At 39.3% G+C, this 20905-nt stretch overlaps 1 protein-coding gene across 1 annotated transcript; it reads right to left on the minus strand.

The window, feature by feature from the left end:
- Positions 1-772: 772 nt before the first annotated feature.
- On the minus strand, positions 773-7513 carry LOC116263673 (disease resistance protein RUN1-like). Its single transcript, XM_031643404.1, has 5 exons — positions 6876-7513; positions 4065-5178; positions 3458-3739; positions 2091-3368; positions 773-1952 (listed from the first exon to the last, which is right to left on the minus strand). Exons 1-5 carry the CDS (start codon positions 7511-7513, stop codon positions 882-884), a joined length of 4383 nt encoding a protein of 1460 aa, XP_031499264.1. The 3' UTR covers positions 773-881.
- Positions 7514-20905: the final 13392 nt, after the last annotated feature.

A 20905-nucleotide genomic window follows, 5' to 3' on the forward strand; every position in this document is an offset into this window, starting at 1 on the left:
TTTTTTTCAAATTGGTTTATAAGTATGCTGGACAACATTTTCTCTTTGACATTTTTAACTTCATCTCACCCCCTCCAACAGTGAAAGTCACATCCAAATCCTGCTTAGCTACACCGCCGGATTAAACATTTCCGATAGGAGTTTGGACGGAGTATAGACACAAAGGGACTAAGCGGGATAAAACCATAGTAATTAGCCGTGGCAGCAGACATCTTTAAGGGATGTTGCGAATTTTACATGGTATAAATCAGAGACATAAAAAAGAAACATCATTTTTTAAAAGCAACATCATTTTTCTTAAGTCATGCGGCAGAGGAAAAGCCGTGACACGAGGTGACCCGACTCTCCTCGTGGTCCAACTTTTTTCAGTGCACTTTTTGGGTAAAATTATGGCAGATTTGGTGCACATAAAAAAGAGATTTAATTTTTGAAATTGGTTTGTAATCATGAATTAAGAAGGTAAAGACTGATCAACTCCGATCCACAATTTACCATATCCAATTAGTCGATCTTCCTTATTTAATTCAAATCGGACTTCAATTGATATTGAACGAGACTCGGAATTTTGAAACCAGAGTTCCAACTTTTATGTAAAAATTGGGTCTGATCCTTGAGAGATTTCCTGCTCAAATAGGAAACCTGATTCATATACACTAATAACATGATGACAAGGTCTTATACTAATTACTAATACTTATTGGGTAGAGTCTGAAACACACAAAATATTTTGATCACATCCCAAAACAATTTTCAAAGCCCCAAATCACAATAGTAAATCTAAACTGAATCTGATTTCCAACAAATTTGACTACTTCAACGACGTCTCCTCATGATTTTCCTCTTCTGCATGATCATGGCTTCAACTCCTAGCTGTATCTTTTTCATTCCTCGCCAGTAAAAGAAAAGGTCATGCCAACCGTGGTCAGGTTTGAGGCGTCCGCTGATACCAGAATTGTTGCACGACTGCCAGTCCTTAAACGCGCTTGTATTTCGTCTTCCTTTCCAAAATTGACTTCGTAATCGCTCCATACGGCGGAGCGTTCATGCCTCCAATGAATGAAGCGTGGGCAGCTAGCCGGAAAGTGTGGGACGCGGTTAGGCTGGAAGACCTGTATGATTTTTGGGCCATAAGCTCTGATCTCATTCCCACCCCCATGGTGCTCATCTTCAATCATCCCGTCACGACCTCCGCCATTTTCACGGCCATCTTCTGCCACCTCTTCAACTTCGTTGAGTACTTCAGTCTCCCTCTCTATTTCCTCTGCCTCAGTTTCTTTTTCATGATCTCCGCCTTCTTCGCGGTCATCTTCTGCCACCTCCTCTTCAACTTCGTTTAGTACCTCACACTCCCTCTGCACTTCGACCTTGTCAGCCTCAGTTTCAGTACCATCACGACCGCCACTATTTTCGCGGCCATCTTCCGCCACCTCCTGTTGAATATTGATGAATACTTTAGGCTCCCTGTCTGCTTCCTCTTCAGCCTCAGTTTCATTGTCACTACCTCCGCCGTCTTCGTGGCCATCTTCCTCTGCCACCTCTTCAACCTCGACCGCTTCTGGCCTCATAAGAGCATCAATAGACGACATCGCACACCTCTCGTGACAGGGGACTTCGATAAACCCCATCCCATCAAATAAAATTCGGCCTCGGTAACATATCTGAAAATTCCAAACTCTCGGTAAAGGGATCCAAATGGGACGGAAGAAGTTCTTGACTATAGGACGTTGAACTTCGAGTGTGGACTCAAAGACGACACGGTGATCGTCTTCCAGGAGTTGTATATGAATGGGTGATTGGACCTTATTTAACACTAGTCTCTTCATCATTAGCTCGGGTTTGGGAACGTTTGCTTCATTTGGAAACATGAAAGACAGCTGCTGATGGCCAGTAACAGACCCAGGGGACAGACTTCCCCATATCTCGAATCGACCCAAACGTTCGAATGCAAGTTCCTGCCACAACCAAGAACAACGAACAAGAGACTTTCATCAAAATTGAGCAACTTCGTACGGCAGCACCATTAAACTGCTCGTACTACTAGTAAATAAACCAATCGAGGACTAGCGGTTAATTTGTTAGACCATACATACCTTGAAAACTTGCTCTTTGAAATCATCACTGAGGGAGCTGCAACCGATGGAACCGTAGGGTCCTGGCAAGACTAACTCTTCTATGCTTTGAGCAACATTCTCAATGCCTTGTACATCTTCAAGCAGCCGACAACCACCGAGGCGTAACTTCTTCAAAGATTTCAAGTTTGAAATATCCAGTGTCTTCTCTAAGTCACTGCAGTTAGATGCATCAAGTATTTGCAAGGAAGAAGGGAGCAAAGGAACCAATCGGATCCTCTTGCAACCGTTTAATGAAAGCTCTTCAAGTCGAGAAAGGTTGCGTATGCACAATGGCAGCTCTGTGATGCTCTCACAAGCCTCAAACTTTAAAAATTCGAGGTTCTCAAGTGATCCGATCCACTCAGGCAAAGCTCTGAGGTTCTTGCATCTCAAAGTAAAGGACTTTAGGTTTTCAATAGAGGTTTCAGCCATGGTCGCAGGTAGCTCTTCGTCGGCACAGCATAGTGACAGTGACTCTATGCTCCTCAATGAGAAGATCTTATTGATGATCGGTGTGATAGATTCACAATCCGCTTCAAAGGTCTTGAGGTTCTTTCGATATGGAAGCCAATCTGGTAGAGTCATAAGATTCTTGCATCTCAATGACAATTCCTCAATCTTTTCCATTGCCTCAATGGATTCGGGCAACTCTTTAATTCTGCTATCAGTGATACAGAGAACTCTTGCTTTCTTCAACGAAGAAGACGGTAAAACACTAAGCCAGCTGCATGATGAGATCTCTAATCGATCAATGTCCATGAGGTCCCCACCGTTTATCTTCATTCCTTTTAAGTCAGTGCCTTCAACATTGAACACTTGTAAGGAATTCAAACTACTAATTGAATCAGGCAGACTGTGCAGCCTATCCAACTTCCTTAGATACATCTCACTGAGCTTGGTTAGCTGTCCTATTGAAGAAGGTATACTTGTGATTGCCAAGTCGTCAAGCTCAAGCGTATTCAACGATTCCAAGTTCCCCAACCGCTCTGGTAGAGATTCAAGTCTTGGGAATTGTTTTATGCAAAGAGTTTGAAGTGAAGTTAATTGACAAATGGCATCGGGCAACTTCTCAACGTTCAGAAATTGAAGAAACTTCAGGTACTTTAATTTTGTCAAATTTCCAATGGATTCATGAACTTCAGATAGTGAAGCACAGTACAAGAACACCAACGTCTCCAAGTTTGGCATATTGGAGAAATCGGGCGTCGCTTTTATTCTATGACAAGAAATCTTGAGGACTTTCAATGCATTAAAGAGCTGCAAGAGAGATTATTTCTTGGTTGAGACTATGGAAGCAGCAATGACCCAATTATTTGACATGACAAAAAAATGAGAAGAGAAGTGACCTTTGATGCGCTTTCCTTTACAAGAAGCTCACTCACACCGTCTGCTACATCTAATTCAAGGGTGATGAGGTTCTCAAAATTGCAGCTTGAAAGCGATTTGAATTTGCTGACTCTCAAGAATAAAATTTTGAGGTCCTTCGGAAGAAAGAAGTTTTCGCCTTCGAAGTTCACGTCACTTACTCGAAGAAGTTTCAGGAATGTCATCTCTCCAAAGGCTTCAGTTCTTAAACATTGTTCGCCAGTGCCATAAAGGCAAATGCTTTCTATGTGCTTGTTTCTTCCCTGTCGATGGATGAAAAAACTTGCAATTATTGTTATAGCTGCCTGATCAATCAATACTCGATATGCATGTGATTCCCAAATATGTTAAATTAAGAACGGTTAAGTAGCATGCAGCGGAAGCAGTGCTAGCAGTGGGAGTTTTGAAGTGCTTAGAATGAATGCATAGCTGATCGATTATCTGGAAAACGAGAGCAGAGCCGATAGGAATATAGAGGTACCATTAAGAAAAATAGACCACAATACAAGAAGTAATTATATCTAAGGTCGATTTAAAGTGCTCTATAAAAGAGAGGAAGAGGGAGAGGGAGAGAGAGGGGGCACTTACGGTATTTTTTGTCAAAATGCTCATTATGTCTTCACATTTCCATAGCCTGCTCCACTTCCAAGGTTTGTTACGCTCAACTTGCCGAACTATGTCTCTTGCCATGTCCCTTAAAAGGTCGTGCATCTCAAACTGTTCATCACCACCACTAATGAGGCTCTTTCTTTGGAGCTCCTTAATTGCGGATTTTGGTTGCCAACTTAAGTTTTCCCACAGCAAAGTGGCTTCATATCGAAAATGGCCGACATAGAAGCATGCTATGTCCAAAAATATCTGTTTGGCTTCCCACGACAATCCATCATAACTTATTTGCAAGCTTTTCTGGATTTCTTGGTTCGTGGTACTTTGGAGCTTTTTCAAATAATCTTGCCATTCAACCAAATCGCTAATACCACGGAGGTTAGATCCAAAAACTTTAAGGGCCAAAGGCAACCCACCAGCACATGCAACAATCTCTTCTAATATATTCGAAGATATGTCCTGTGGTTGAGGATTGTTCTGAAAAGCATATCTCTTGAAGAGAGAGGAAGATTGATCAGCATCCAACAGGCTTGGTCTATACATGTCTTCCTTCTCGACCCCGTACCCTAATAGAACTCTTTCATCTCTTGTTGTTATAATTATCCGACTGCCCGATGGGAAAGGGAGATCCTTAGCAGCTAGCTCATGGAATTGATTGGCAGGATCGTCAGCATCGTCCAATACTATTAAAACTCTCCTGGATGGAACTCTTTCTTTAACCAGACGCCGGCCAACATCACTGTTGTATATTGGTGTAACTTTATTCTTTGGGATCTCTTCAGCGTATTGCCTCAACAGTTGTGTCTGTGAGGCGGGGGCCTTCCAAGATTCTCTAACATTTGCCAGAAAGGTGGATGACCCAAAATCTAAACGTAGTTTGTTGAAAACAGCCTTGGCAATGGTTGTTTTCCCAATGCCGCCCGTACCCACAATCCCAACCTTCTTCTTAACACCATCTCCTCCAATTTGCAGCAGCTTCATAACGTCCTCCACGCGAGTGTCCAGTCCAACCGGATGGTCCGCCACATCTAGAAGACCACTGTCTAGATGCCGGTGAAGGTGGTCGGCAACTATGGCGACCAGTGTTGCTTCATGCCTGGACCCTTCTCCACGTTAAATTAAGTACACCATGCATCATTAATCTTGCTGGCAATCTATATGGGTATAGGGCATGCAAGGAGGAAAAATATGAGTTAACTCTGTGTTACTTTCTCGATGAGCTAAAATATCTCAAAAAATAACTGCAAGCAAATAACTGTAGTTCAAACTTAGGAGATGGGATTCAGTGAATGCTTGCATCCGGCTGTAAATTTCCTAATGAACTAATGATCCAGATCGCTTGTCATTTGCCAAGAGTAATAAGTAACAATGTTAAAAGAAGAAATCTCAATTCCAAGTACGATGATATTACCCGATGTTAGGGCTCATACTTATAATATTATGGATATTTATTAAATGAATTCAAAAACATTGAATTAAAAATTACAAAAAAATGGTCAACTTTTGAGCCAAATATCAAATTAATGAACACCCGACCTTTCGCGCACATGAAACAGGCACCTAAAGCTTCAATGTAATTCACAAACAGCCACTCCTTTTAAAACGTATTAAAATATGCTAGTAAATGACACATTTACCCTTTCAGTTAAAAATATTTAAAAAATGAAAATGAGAACAAAGTTGCCCTCGCTCCCTGCCAGACGAACGAAGAGGGCCCCGTCGCTAGACCCGAACAACAAATTATGCATATAGATGCACAAAATATTTCTGAAGAAAGTTACAAAAAGAGATTTATCCGCTTAAAAATTCAGATTGGGTTATGAATATAAAAATCAGATTTGGGTATCCGATTCGGATATGACTTTTATTTGAATTCAAATGTGAATATCTAAAAAAACGATATGATTAAGGATATATCCAATCAAAATCTAATTCGTTGACATCCTTATATTTGAGTTTAAGGAATTATTGAAGGATGATTCTAGTTCCACTTGCATGGATGGACAGAAAGAGAGGAAAATTAATCGATGAAAATTAAAAGAAAGGAAAATAAAGGGTGGAAAGAAAAAAAAGGTTGAAAAAGGAAGAGATTAATATAAAAGCATGTTTGAATAGAAAAGAAAAAAAAATTGTTAAAAACCATTTTATATGTAACTTAATTTTTATTCTATTTATTTTGTTTATTTTCAAAATGACTTTAGAATATTGTATTACAGAGACCATCTCATAGAAGTAATAAAATATGGTTACTACATAAAATATTTTACCATATAAATGTTTATTTTTAAACATTTAACTGTAAGAGCTCCAAAAAGAATATACGAGCGTTCGACAGTCCAATGTTAAAAGGTAAGGTCATGCGTATGAAAAAAAAAAAAAGGCAAAATCTACCGGTCTCAATTTCAAAGTGTCGTTTTTAAACTTAGCAATCTTAAGAAACTTTGGTTGTGAAAAAAAAAAAGAACTTGCATTGAGAAAGAGACTTTCTTTTCCATTTCACCCTCCATTTTTGAAAGGATTGGAAATGGATCCGCTTAATTTACTTTCTTTTGCCTTCAAACAAACATGATTTTACTTTCCTTTTTTTTCCTTTTCCCTATTTAAGTGGTTACCTAAACATGGTAATTCTGTCAAACACAGAAGAATCTTATCATTTTCATTCTTTTCCCTCTAACCGATGAGGGTGTTAATAAGGGTATGGTTCATGGAACTGAAAGTTGATTACTTGTATCCAGTGGGTATATGCAGAACCAGAAATTATACACCCGGGAAGAGAGAGAGAGATCGGGGTACCCATTTGCATCGTTCTTGAGGCTGTAGCCGGAAAGTCCTGCTACTTTAGTCAAGGCGTCCCTCCACTTTTTCACTTCTGCTTTGTCCATCTTGTCATATGATTTGAAAGCACGCTCAAAAGGCCCACTCTGGTGACGAATGTGGGAAGGCTCAACGCCAAAGAAGATGGGAAGAATCAGCCTCCTGCCCGCGCACTCGACTATCTTGGCGATCTCTTTTAGGCACCATTTTGAGTCCCCATAGCCCTTGGAAATGATTGGCACAAACACCTTCGACCTCTCGATGTAAGGAAACAGCTCCTCGATCGTTTCACCTCTGTGCAAATCTTCACTGTCTATGAAGGTTTTCAAGCCCCGTCTGCAGAGAGCCTGGTAGAGATGGCCAGTGAATCCATTTCGGGTGTCAACTCCTCTGAAGCTCAGAAAAATATCAAAATCATGCTGCTCATTGGGAGAGGGGGACAATGCTACTGTTGGCGAGGATGGCCGCTCTACAACTTCTCCGGGGTCTGGAATTGGAGCTTGAATGGCTGGATCAGACAGCCATGGCGATTGAAGGGCCTCGCCTATGGCACTTTTGATCCACTCAAGGATGGCGGCGACGCAGCCGGCGATGGGGAGGTATCTAGAATTCCTCATTTCTTTGGATACGCTTGCAATAGAACAGTTAACTCCCTTAGGGTTGAAGCTATTGCGGGGTGGAGTACCTATAAGGAGGACGGGGATGACATGGGGGAAACTGAAAAGTCTTCCTATGAGTACCAGAAGGTGTTAGTTAATGTGAACGTGTGAGCAATATGTGGAAGTGGAGAGAAATGTTAGTTAATGTGAACGTGTGAGCAATATGTGGAAGTGGAGATCGTGTAAACATGTTGTGGCTGCTTTTTGGCAAGTGGCATTAGTGGGTAGTTTTTTCTTTTGTTCTATAAATACTAGTTCCATGCATGTAATCCAAGGAGTGAGAAAAAGAATGAAAATGTTGAGGTCTTTTCAAGTTTTATTTTAACGTGCCCTTTTGTAGTGTTGTTTGGTGTGAGAGTTAGAAAGACTTCCTTCAGAAGGACTCGTTGAGTTGGGGTCAACTAAAATTTCTTCAATTTCAAATGTTTTTATTTTTTTCGTTCAAAATTAGTATGATTTTTCGAATGTGGCATCGATTAATGACAATATCAAGACAACAACGACTTTTCTAATAAGCCATTCAGGAACTTCACCATTGTAAACGATTTGCCGGAATGGAGACCCCACCTGCTATGCAGCCAACAACCACGTGGCCGATTGAGATGGTCAGTCAAGTCTGTCTGCTCGTTTATTTGACAGAACAAGTGGCCGATTGAGATGTTACTGGTCAGTCAACTCTGTCTTCATGATAAGAACAATATCTCGATCAACAACTCACCGCCTGCAACTTTGTGCAAGCGAACAACTTATGGGTCAGAAAAGAAGCACCACCACATGAAGTACGTTCACATGTAAGAGTAAGCGTTAGCCAAATCAGTAGTGAAGAAAATGGAGTCAATGTCAATGAGAGATGATGCACAAAAGAATATTTTTTTTTTTAAGAACTTTCCAATCCGTTGTAAAAAAAGCTGCATTACTTCTTATCGCGCGAATAATTATTGAATGAAAACACGTCAAGTGGCCGATTGAAAGTCGTAGGCTGTGTGTGGGACATCGTAGACCTTTCAGCCAAATGCCGTCATGAGAAAATGCAGTCGTTCAGCTTGCAAAAAATTGTGTATTTACATTTCAAAAAATTGAAAGTTCAAAGCTCCTTTACAAGATTCTACAAACCCACTTCTAGATCAAGTAACTTGAATACATAAAAAAAAAAAAAAAAAAAGATTTCTTTTTGTCCCCAAAATTTGATGACCTGAAACATTAATCCGAATTTTCAAATGTGATACCAACTTGCCACCACCAGATTTAGATGACATACGCACTCAGGCAAACATAAGGGTGGTTGGCTCCCTCTCATTCATTCAGAGTTGGTAGAGAACCCGCAGTTACCAGTATGAAATGAAATTATCTTTTCTGGACACAATAAACAAATTATTCAGTGAATTATTTTAGCACATGCAATATTTTAAAGATCATACGATCTCGTTTGTCAAGGTAAAATTAAATGTTCCACCTGGTCCTCCAACAAAAAGGACTGCATCAAACTGTTTCATTTTCATTACTTTAATTAGATCAATGGCTGCAATGGTGTTCTTCTTAAGTCTTGCAGCATAGGGAAAGCCGAGGTGACCCGACTTTCCTCGTGGTTCAACTTTTGTCAGTGCATTTTTTGGGTAAAATTATGGCAGATTTGATGCACACAAAAAAGAGAGATTGAATTTTTTGAAATTGGTTTATAATCATGAATTAAGCATGGCTACCTCATGATTTCCAAAATTAACATGATGCCATGGTACTTCATGCTAGTAACATAGTTTTATGTGCTCTTGATGATTTTCATTGGAGGAGATGGTGGATGAGTCTGTTTCTATAGGATCATCTGCACTTTCAGGACTAGCAATAGTTGCAGCGAACATGAATTAGTTGAGTAATAATATTGCATGTGATTTTTCAAACTTAGCATCTATTAACGACAATATTATTTGATAGAGTCAACAACGACTTTTCTAATGGGCCATTTAGGAACTTCATCATTCTGAATGATTGCTAAAAGTGAGAGCCCACCTTCGAAAGATAAGCCATTAATAGACTCTGCAACCACACGGTATGTCGAGTCAGTCTGTTCGTTGTTTAATTGAAACAACAGGTGGCCTACCTAGTTGTTCATGGTAAGTCAAGTCTGTTATCCTATGTTTGGGTGAAAAGCCCATCGCCAAGAAAAAAACAAAAATAAGGAAAAACTTTAGTGTTTAAGGAAGTAGCACAAATAGAAATCAAACAGAGATGTACCTTCTATGCGTTCGCCTGCTTGACTATGTATGTTGTACCCTTTATAACATAACAGGTGGACGATCGAGTTGGCCCTTCTTCGGCCATCGACCATTATTTGCATGATCATACCCAACAGTAAGATGGTGATTCATGGTCATGATTTCATCTTACTTTAGGTAGCCCAATGTGTCTGGTTTCAGCACTTATTGCCTTCATAAGCAACTGCACAAGTTAATTTTTATATATACAATATCTCACACATTCGTTATCTTAGCACAATATCTCAAACACGTTGTCTCTTACACATGACGGATGTTATGATACTATTTTAAGATGATTAAATGCAACAATCACTTTTATATGAGTTGAGATATTTGTTTTTTTTTTTACTAATTCACCTTTTTTAGAGCCCAAAAGTAGCCAAATTCAGTTGATTGATATATGTGAAGTGGACATGTTGATACTCGCAAAAAACATATATATATTGTCTTATATATACCTGTTATCACCCCAATTTTTTTTTTAATGGGGTGTAATTTATTTTCACTCAAATCTCAATTATTTCATCTGGATTTAGTTCTTTGGCCTTGAGCCCGAACCTAGATCCAAAACAAACTTCCATACCTTTACCTAAATTTAATTATCACTATTCCATCCAAAACAAATCTCTAGATCCATGTCTGAACTCAAATACAACATTCAAATTAAACCCAACTTTAAATGTGAGATTCATATCCAAAAAATAAAAAATTTGCACGCCCAGCGCGCCATACAAGTGCGCTTTTGCACGTTGCGCGGGGCAGCACACCATGCCCGCTGAGTCAGGGTGTGTGCACGCAGGTCCCTTTCTTAGTTAAAACCGCCCCAAGGGGCAGTTTGGCCTGGCTGGCCCCCCAAAGGGGTGTTTCACATGCCGAGTCGGGGCTTGCGCGTGCTAGCCCCTTTCTTAGTTAAAACCTGGCGGTTTTGGCTTGGCTGGATGAGCATTAGCCCTGCCCTCATCCCAAAGGGGAGTTTGCAGGGCTAGTGGTCAATCTCATTTGGTCAAAGCATATAAAAAAATATATAATTATTCAAAAATATTTGAAATTCGCATGATAATTTGTTAAAATAAAAAAACAATCAGATTTTGAGTTTTGGCTCCAAAACTCTTTGTAAATACCCCTACAATCATCCCTTTTGAACATAGGCTAACCCTTAAGGAATTTCTAGGGTTTTTTCACTTGAAGTCTTAGAGTTTTTCCTTAACTTTTTTCTATCCGTTCATCTTTTGGGGGCAGGATGGGGATGCCATAATCATTTAGGAGTTTCATTCCTAATACTATCTATATTCGAGGTATGTAGTGCTCATTTTCATTTTTTTCATTTCTCTTCGTCACATCCCTATGCCTATGGCTGTGCAAGAAAACTCAAAATGATTTTCTATCCGGAATAGAGAGCTGCATTTTGAGTACACCGGTAGCATTAACAAGGCGAAATAAATTCTATTTCTTCATTCATTTCCAAAAATATACTTGATATATTGCTTTATTAATCATTTATGTTTAAAATGATGTCCGTAATTGATGAGCAAGTACATGGCGAGAATGAGTGCTTGGGTTGAGATTTCTACATTTTTATGTTGATTTTTAAGTTTGAGATTGGTCCAACTTAAGAAAATTCTTCACGAATATGTATATGTTAAAATGCATTTTTATGTCATTATCACGCTTAATTTCTCTTTTAATCACTCGATTATAAACCCCAATGAGTGTTTTCTTACGTTGCATGAATGTTTGATTTTCTTTCTACCCAATGGTGGAAGAAATAGACTTTCTTGTAAGAAATGAAATAAATATAATTTTATGTTAATATATAAAATATTTGGAATCATGTTTCTAAAAAAGTTTCAAAAACAAATACCCTCTCTAATGAGACTTGAAGACTTAACTTAGGCTAGTGCATGAGTTCAAGTTCCTCTCCGGCCTATATAAAAAAACTAAAGTTGGATATTTTCAAGTTATTTCTTAATTTTAATTCTCATGAAAGGATATGCGTATATACATGATATGTATGTATACATGCACATGACTGTTTCTCTTTCTTTTTCTCTTTTTATGATTTAACATATTTTTTTATAAATATTCGTATACGTTTATATAAATATATATATATATGTGTGTGTGTCTATATCTCTATCTAAAAAAAAAAAATCTTTTTTTCTCTAAAATCTCTCTCTTTCTCTTTTTTTCTAAAATCTTCTTTTCCTTCTCCATTTGATTTGGTACTTTCTTTTCATAAAGCTTTAATATACATATACATGTGTATATATATACATATATTTGTATATATAAGTATGCATATGTATACATATCTCTCTCTTTTAAATCCTTTACTTTTGTGATTTTTAAAACCTCTTTCCATCTCTCTCTCTCTTTCTCTATCCCACTGAGATTAAAGTCTTTACCTTTTCCATTCTATTGAATATTTTTTTCTCAAGATCTTTTCATTTGCTGACTTCACTAAAACCAAAAAATCAAGTAATGACTTAATATTGCATCACACTTGATGGTCTACAACCTCATTCTGTTTTCAAAAACTTTTTTCTTTTTATAAAGATATTTACAACAACAATTATATAAATAAAAAATAAGAAACTTAGATGTATGTGATGGTAGGAATACTTTTAAATGAATGTTATGATATGAATGAATGATTTGTTTCCAACCATATAAGATCAACGTATTCATACATTCATATTCACTTAACATCACAACTGATCACAAGTATCTCTATAAAAGAACTTAAACAAGATGAGATGAAAATCTAATTAAGTAGTAATCGAACTAGAGTAAAATCTCAAACCTACTTAAAGTCCTAGAAAAACACTAAAATGACTTCTAAAAGTGAAAAACCAAAAGTTTCCAAATGATATTTATAAATATTACTAAATTCAAAATTCTCAAAAGATTCTTCAAATTTTTTTCAAAATCTTGAGACATCAAATCTTTAATATTTTCTTAAACACTACACTGCATTTAGAATGAAAAAAATGTTTAAACCAAAACGAAATGCATCAAGGATCAGCACAACCATTTGGTTGGTTACTCCTGTAAAGGTGCCGGAAATAGTCAATCCTCATATCGACGGGCGAGTCCCTTTCTCTCTCGTTTCAAAACAAAACCTTAATTTTATCAAGCATTCCAAAAACCAAAAATCTCTTAAGGATGCAAACAATACCAATCTTACTAACCTCCAAATCAGACATATACCTAAAGCATAATCTTTATGCATGGCTACCTCATGATTTCCAAAATTAACATAATGCCATGGTACTTCTCGCCACTAACATAGTTTTATGTGCTTTTGATGATTTTTAATGGAGGACATGGTGGATGAGTTTGTTTCTATAGGATTATCTATACTTTCACGACCAACAGCAGCAAACCTGAATTATTTAAGTAATAATATTGGATATGATATTTCACATTTATTATCTATTAATGACAATATTATTTGATAGAGTCAACAACGACTTTTCTAATGGGCCATTTAGCAACTTCACCGTTCTTAATGATTGCTAAAAGTGAGACCCCACCTTCTAATGTAGAGCAATTAATAGACCAAACAAGCACACGGTAAGTCAAGTCAGTCTGTTCGTTGTTTAATTAAAACAACAAGTGACCGATCTAGTTGTTCATAGTAAGTCACGGCTTTTATCCTATGGGTGAGAAGCACATCACCAAAAAAAAAAAAAGAAGCGAAGGACTCTCAATTCTTCCTATCTCTTAGTCATGGGTTGTATCCGGACCTTAGTCATGGGTTGTATCTCTCACAATGTCAGGAGAGCTCCTGCCAATGCCTTACGCGGATCTCAGCATCCATGTGGATATCAAATCTACAAACCACATATCCATGATCTGATAAAACACGTTGGATCCTACGACAGATCCGACCCTCGGATCTCAGATCCAGGGCAATACAAGAAAGGGCACATATTTTATACGTGGATTTGCACTATAAAAACCTCATTCCTTAACAGGGTTGCTAATTGTCATTTTCAAAAAGCTTTAATGAAGCCAATTGAATTTTGACTGCTTTACAACTGACCCACTTTTTCTACGAGTGTAGTATAGCTGATGCTAATTGTCATTTTCAAAAAGCTTTAATCAAGCCAAGTGAATTTTGGCTGCTTTAGGACTGGCTCACTTTTTCGTGTCCTTGGGGTCCAGAGTTTGACACCTCCAGTATATTCATCAAGTGTATCCATTGTTTACAATACAGAAAAGTGACTGAACTTTCATCAACCCGTCAATTGGATCAGCTATTCGAGTATCTCCTCTTCATCTGACAAACATTTGTTCAAATGAAGCCAGCTTTTTGCCTATATATATATATATATATATATCCTTGTGCTTGTGTGTGCTGATCAATAATTTCAAGAGGACCAAGTGAACTAGAAATTAGCCATTTTAGAAGATGTCAATAGTAAATTTACATTTTCGTTTAATGGATTATGTGGAAAACCGTGGATGCAAGAAAGGAAAACAATGGAATGTTGGGCACCCAAAAAGGGTGAAAAACTGTGGATGTCCATGCTCTTTAGCTCTCGGGTCGCAATCGGTACGATGGACCAGCCAAGTCTGACTTACACATTTCTTAGTTCGAGGCGTTCAATTGGGCAATGTCCAATGAATAGACTGGTGTGCTAAAGAATGTAAAGTGGCTGGTCGGCTAGTTAGTTCCAGTCTTATAAAAGCTATTTCTTTGAATACAAAAGCATTAGACGGTACTCTCCAGTACTCTCCTCTCCAGTTAAAGGATCATGAAACCCAAAGGAAGGGCAATGAGTAGGATTGAGCCTCTCACCGAAGATGTGGGTTCCTTTCCACTCACCCAAATCCCAAAATTTCCTGTGTTTTTAAACATTTGCTTCAGCTACCAAACATGGAATGGACCCTAGATCCAAATTCTTTCGTTGCATGATCCAGGTTCAAACATATGCTGGTGTTGAAATAGTGGTTCCAATTTCCAAGACGATGCAAGCTTTGTGGCTGCAATAAGGAGATTGCTGAAAGGAAGATATATGACTCTTGTCCACCTCATGGTATGATGTGAAGTGTGCAGAAAGTGATGCAGTTTATAGAGGGATGAAGTTTGATGTTGCAAGATCGCCATTCATGTCCTTAAACAACGGCAAGAAGTGTCATCCCCAAGAATACAGCATTTAGGTTGAAAATGATTAGATCAATATGGGAACTTGACGTGATCTCACATACGCTGTTCTTTTTGAAACAAATATGGGAAGATTTTGCCCACAAACGAATCAAGACAAAACGTGATTCGGGCCAAACCCCCCACCCTCTGCACCAATTAGAAGTCGATAAAATAAGCATACTAAGATCAATACTCCAATTATACATCCAAATGTTGAAAAAAAAAAAGATCAATACTCCAATTATGCATCCAAATGTTCAAAAAAAAAAAAAAAATCAATACTCCAATTATGCATCCAAATGTTCAAAACAAAAAAAGTGCAGCAGTGGTGTCCGAGGCTATGGGATCCCATGCCCGTATTGGTGTGGGTTGGCTAGGGGCTGTTCCGGTGGAGGATACTGCCGCTTGCTAGACGACCATGGATACACAGTATTAAATGGTAGAAACAAGAAAGGAGTGAAGACGAAGAAGAGAGGGAGAAAGTGAAGACGAATGAATTCTTCATTCCAAAAACTGTTTTGAAGCCTTACCAATCGTAAGGTATTTATACAACATTCAGTGCTCATCTTCCCTATTTACTCGAATATACAACAAGATGATAAGGTAGGAAATCACCAATGGGATAAGGCAAGATCACGTCTCAATCTGGCTCAATCCTTTCCTGAAATCACGACGTTGCTGATTTCTGATCTTCTTCCTGAAATCACGACGTTGTTGATTTCCCTCAAGTTGGCGCTCCGGGATCTAGGAGGCCTAACTTGCTTCTTAATTTGATGAACTCATCTTTACCTAAAGCCTTAGTGAAAATATCAGCAACTTGATTTTGAGTATCAATATGTTTGGTACGAATCTCTCCATTCTGAATTCTCTCCCTTATAACGTGACAATCAATTTCTATATGCTTGGTCCTCTCATGAAATACAGGATTTGCAGATATGTGAAGTGCTGCCAAATTGTCACAATATAATTCCATTGGTTGTTGATGTTTGATTCCAAGATCTCTTAATAAATATTTTATCCAAATCATCTCGCATGTCGTTAAGGCCATTGATCTGTACTCAGCCTCTGCTGTTGACCTAGAGACAGTGGTTTGCTTCTTCACTTTCCATGATATTGGATTTTCTCCAATAAAGACGCAAAAACCTGAAGTGGATCTTCGTGTCATTGGACATGCAGCCCAATTTGAGTCACAATAAGCTTTGACACAAATTTTACTAGATGAAAATAAAAATATACCAAAGCTTGGTGTGGATTTGATGTATCGAAGGATTCTAAAAGCTGCGTCCAGATGCGTGTTCCTGGGTTGCGACATGAACTGACTTAGTAATTGGACACTGTGCAAGATGTCAGGCCGTGTGATGGTGAGATAAATGAGCCGTCCAATCAATTTTCTATAAAATGTTGGGTCTTTCAATGGCTGGCCTGCTTCATCATCAAGTTTCAAATGTTGCTCCATCGGAGTTTCGCCAGGTTTAGCTCCACTATATCCAGCCTCGCTTAGAATATCCATGCTGTATTTCCTTTGAGATAAGAATATGCCTTGTTTGGAACGGGCGACTTCAATACCCAAAAAATATTTTAATGCGCCCAAATCTTTCAGCCGAAATTTGTTGTTGATGACAGACTTCAAATTTGTAATTTGCTCTTGATTGTCTCCTGCAATTATTATGTCATCCACATAGACGATGATAAAGGTATTGCTATGGGCAGTTATATTGGAGAATAATGAGTAGTCTGCCTTTGACTGAGTGAAACCTAGTTGTATTAAGGTTTCAGTAAGTTTGAAGAACCAATTGCGAGAAGATTGCTTGAGCCCATATAATGATTTTTTTAGCCGACATACCTTGTGCTCCCCCTGTCGGGTAAAACCAGGAGGGAGAGTCATGTAAACTTCCTCAGAAAGGTCACCATGTAAGAATGCATTGTTGACGTCAACTTGTAATATACTCCACCCTTTGATTGCGGCAATAGACAAGAGACAACGAATGGTAGTGATTTTAGCAATAGGTGAGAAGGTCTCTGTGTAGTCGATGCCCTCAGTTTGGGTATAACCTTTGGCGACGAGTCGAGCCTTATGTCGTTCAATGGTGCTATCAGCATGGTATTTAAGTTTATACACCCATTTGCATCCAATGGGGCGCTTGTTGGGAGGTAAATCAACGACGTCCCAAGTTGAATTTTCTTCGAGTGCACGAACTTCAGCAGCCATAGCATCACACCATTCTGGAAATTGCATCGCTTCGTGGAAGGATGATGGTTCGGAATGGCAGAGAAGAGAAGTGAAGAAAGCTTGGTAGTTAGGAGAGAAATGTTGGAGATGAAGGTAGTTAGCAATGGGGTACCTGGTGCCTTTAGTAGATGCCGACGCCAATTCAGATGATTGAGTTGGATGAATGGAGTAGCATTGGAAGTCCCTGAGGTGTGAAGGAGGTGCACGTACCCTGGTTGAGCGCCGCACAGGTGGTGCAGCATCAGGCTGGGTGTAGGGAGGGGCTGCTTGGTTGGTCATATGGTATGTATTTGGATGTTGGGTAGGCAAGGTAGGAGGGTCGACATATTCAAGAGGTTCATGAATAGGGAGAGGTATAACAACATCACTATGGGTGTCCTTGATATTGTGGAAAGGAAAGTTATCTTCAAAAAATTTAACATCGCGGCTTGTGAAAATTTCTTGGCTATTGAGATCATATAATTTATAAGCATTTTGGCCAAAAGGATATCCTAGAAAAATGCATTTGCGAGAACGGGCGTCAAACTTGTGAGACTTGCCAATGTTATATGCATAACATAAACACCCAAAAACTCCAAGATGTTCATACTTGGGTTTCTTTCTATAAAGAATTTCGTAAGGGGTTTTGCCATGTGAAGGTTGTGTGGGCAACCGGTTTAGCAAGTAAGCAGCGGATAAGATACAATCGCCCCAAAACTTGATAGGAAGGCCAGCTTGAAAACGAAGGGCACGAGTGATATTTAATAAATCTTTGTGCTTCCGTTCTACCACTCCATTTTGTTGTGGGGTGGCAACGCAAGAGTGTTGGCGCTCTATGCCCTTATTATGCAACAAGGTCTCCATGTGGGAGGAAAAGAACTCAGTCCCATTATCACTACGAATTTTTTTAATGGTTGTAGAAAATTGATTTTCTACGAGGTTAAAAAATTTTTCAATGTAAAAATATGTTTCTGATTTGTGGCGCATAAGAAAAACCCAAGTGCAACGGGAAAAATCGTCCACAATAGTAAGAAAATAATGGGCACCCGATAGTGAAGGTGTTTGATAGCCTCCCCATATGTCACAATGAATCAACTGAAATATGCTAGAAGTAGAGATAGAACTATTCGGAAATGGCAAACGTGATTGTTTGGCAAGATAACATGTAGAACAATGTTCATGTTTGGGAGCAGAATTAGAAAAATTGAAAATAGCCTTCAAACGAGGAAAAGAGGGATGACCAAGTCGAAGATGCCAGAGATTTTGCTGGTCCGATGAAACAGCAGCAGCACGTGGTCCTTCACCCTCAAGAACGTATAGTCCATTTGCCATCCTACCCTTCCCAATCATCTTCATCGAGCGTCGGTCCTGAATAATGCAAGAATCATTGTCAAATACAACTTGACATTGATTTTCATTGACAAGTTTAGGTACTGATATAAGATTAAAAGCAAAAGAGGGAACACAAAGAACATTATGCAAAGTAATGGAGGGGTTTAAGTGAAGCTGACTGACATGTGTGACGGGTGTAGAAGAACCATTAGGGAGCTTGATCGGATTTGATTTAACTAGCGATGGATGAATAAGACTGGATAATGAATTGGTGATATGGTGTGTTGCACCAGAATCGATTATCCAAGTTGGGAAAGGAGTTTGACAAGCAAGTGAGAGGCTAGTACCTGCGAGATTGGCTTTGGGAGTCTTGGAACTCATGAACTCTAGAAACTGTTGGAAAAGATCTGAGTTGGGAGAAACTTGTTGTTCTGGTTTGGTAGGGTTGCCGAGAGATGCAATATCACTTGTGGACGAGTTTGCTTGTGGCTGCTGTCGTTGAGCACCAAAGTTTTTCTTCTTAGGAAAGCCGTGTAGATGATAACATCGAGCTTTGGTGTGGCCTAATCGACCACAATGATCACATTGGGGTCGAGGGCGTCCCATGGATATAACGGCATTATCATGACTTGTATCTTGACGTTTTATGGCAGGTGCCGCAGAAATAGCGTCAGGTTGAAGTGGAGTATGAAGCTCTCGTTGTCTTTCTTCTTGAACCAATAAGGCATAAGCCTTGGAGGTGTCAGGCATTGGTTCCATAAGAAGTATCTGGCTATGAATGGGACCATAACTTTCATTCAAACCCATCAAAAACTGAATTAGTCTATCATGTTCTTGTATCTCAGTCAACTTCTTTATTGCTCCACAATCACATACCGGAGGACTAACATATGCATCATATTCATCCCATAAACCTTTGATGCGTGTATAATAAATGCTTATAGGAGACTGACCTTGTTTGCAATTGATGATTTGCTGCTGAATTTGATACAAGCGAGGAGCATTAGACTGTGTGAATCTGATTTGTAGCTCTTTCCAAACAAAGGTAGCTTCTTTGGCATATACTACCGTTGGCATCAAAGACTTATGAATGGCATTGAGCAGCCAGGAAAGGACCATATTATTGCATCTTTCCCAAGATATAACAAGAGATGCCGGGGATGTGGGTTTTGGTATGGAACCGTCGACGAAACCCATCTTGTTTTTTGCCAAGAGAGCCATGGTCATGGCACGCCTCCATGTTTCATAGTTGTCGCCAGTGAGAGGCTGAGAGACAAGGCAAGCACCGGGATTGTCAGAGTGATGGAGGTAAAACGAATTGTCAACTTGAGCAGTTGTTTCTGATCTTGAAGGGGACCCAATAGCTCCTTGGGTTTCTGCCATGATGATGAAACCAGTGCAAGCAACAAGCTTAATTGTTGGTTGAGAACAACAATGAAGCAAAACAGGGGATGCAATAGAGAACCCTGAAAATGCAGCAAAGAGGGGCAGCCGAAAAAGACCAAATTCGACTGGCACTAGCAACGATTCCGCCCGAGCACCATTTTGTTGGAAACGTGGTGCTTGGAGGATGTTGGTCGTCCAAAAAGCTTAGTGAAGAACTTCCGGTGGAGGCAATGCCAAGGATTTAGAAAAAGCGAGAGACTGTAGCAGGGGCTCGTTGCAAACAAGGCGGTGCTTCAAAGGTTGATTGTGCTCCACCCATAGCTTAAAAGAAAATGAGATTTCACAGATTTGTTCCTCAGATGCAGACGATTGTTTTGACTCCTTGCTCGCCGGTTAAGATGGCCGGAGTTGAGAACGCCAGCCGATCCCTTTTCCGTTAGCAACCAGTCTTCCTCTGTTCAGCAATACCACTCCGACTGATTACAGTCGGGTTACTTCCCAATCTGTCAACAGCGATAGATTCAACGGGAACGACAAAACTCTAGAGCAGCTGGCTCTGATACCATATTAAATGGTAGAAACAAGAAAGGAGTGAAGGCGAAGAAGAGAGGGAGAAAGTGAAGACGAATGAATTCTTCATTCCAAAAACTGTTTTGAAGCCTTACCAATCGTAAGGTATTTATACAACATTCAGTGCTCATCTTCCCTATTTACTCGAATATACAACAAGATGATAAGGTAGGAAATCACCAATGGGATAAGGCAAGATCACGTCTCAATCTGGCTCAATCCTTTCCTGAAATCACGACGTTGCTGATTTCTGATCTTCTTCCTGAAATCACGATGCTGATTTGTGTAACGTCTAACACACAGCTGCCTGATTTGTCTGTGAGAATTTCCCTGAGAGTACTACACCTCCATTCTGTGGCATGACGACGAGAATATTCGTCCCCACTTTCTGGTTTCTGCCAGAGTAGTGGTGATCATGGGCAGCTTTCGCTGTTAGGGTTGCTGGT

This window comes from Nymphaea colorata, chromosome 11 (genome assembly GCF_008831285.2).
Source record: "Nymphaea colorata isolate Beijing-Zhang1983 chromosome 11, ASM883128v2, whole genome shotgun sequence".
In the NCBI taxonomy this organism is placed as follows: domain Eukaryota; kingdom Viridiplantae; phylum Streptophyta; class Magnoliopsida; order Nymphaeales; family Nymphaeaceae; genus Nymphaea; species Nymphaea colorata.

What these genes read in the sequence shown, in the direction of transcription:
- LOC116263673 (XM_031643404.1), bottom strand. Translation starts at nt 7,513, where the DNA reads ATGAGGAATTCTAGATACCTCCCCATCGCCGGCTGCGTCGCCGCCATC. An exon ending in GCATTTTGACAAAAAATACC is followed by an intron (nt 3,740 to 4,064) that starts GTAAGTGCCCCC and finishes ATCCATCGACAG; the next exon opens with GGAAGAAACAAGCACATAGA. An exon ending in TCAAAGAGCAAGTTTTCAAG is followed by an intron (nt 1,953 to 2,090) that starts GTATGTATGGTC and finishes TGGTTGTGGCAG; the next exon opens with GAACTTGCATTCGAACGTTT.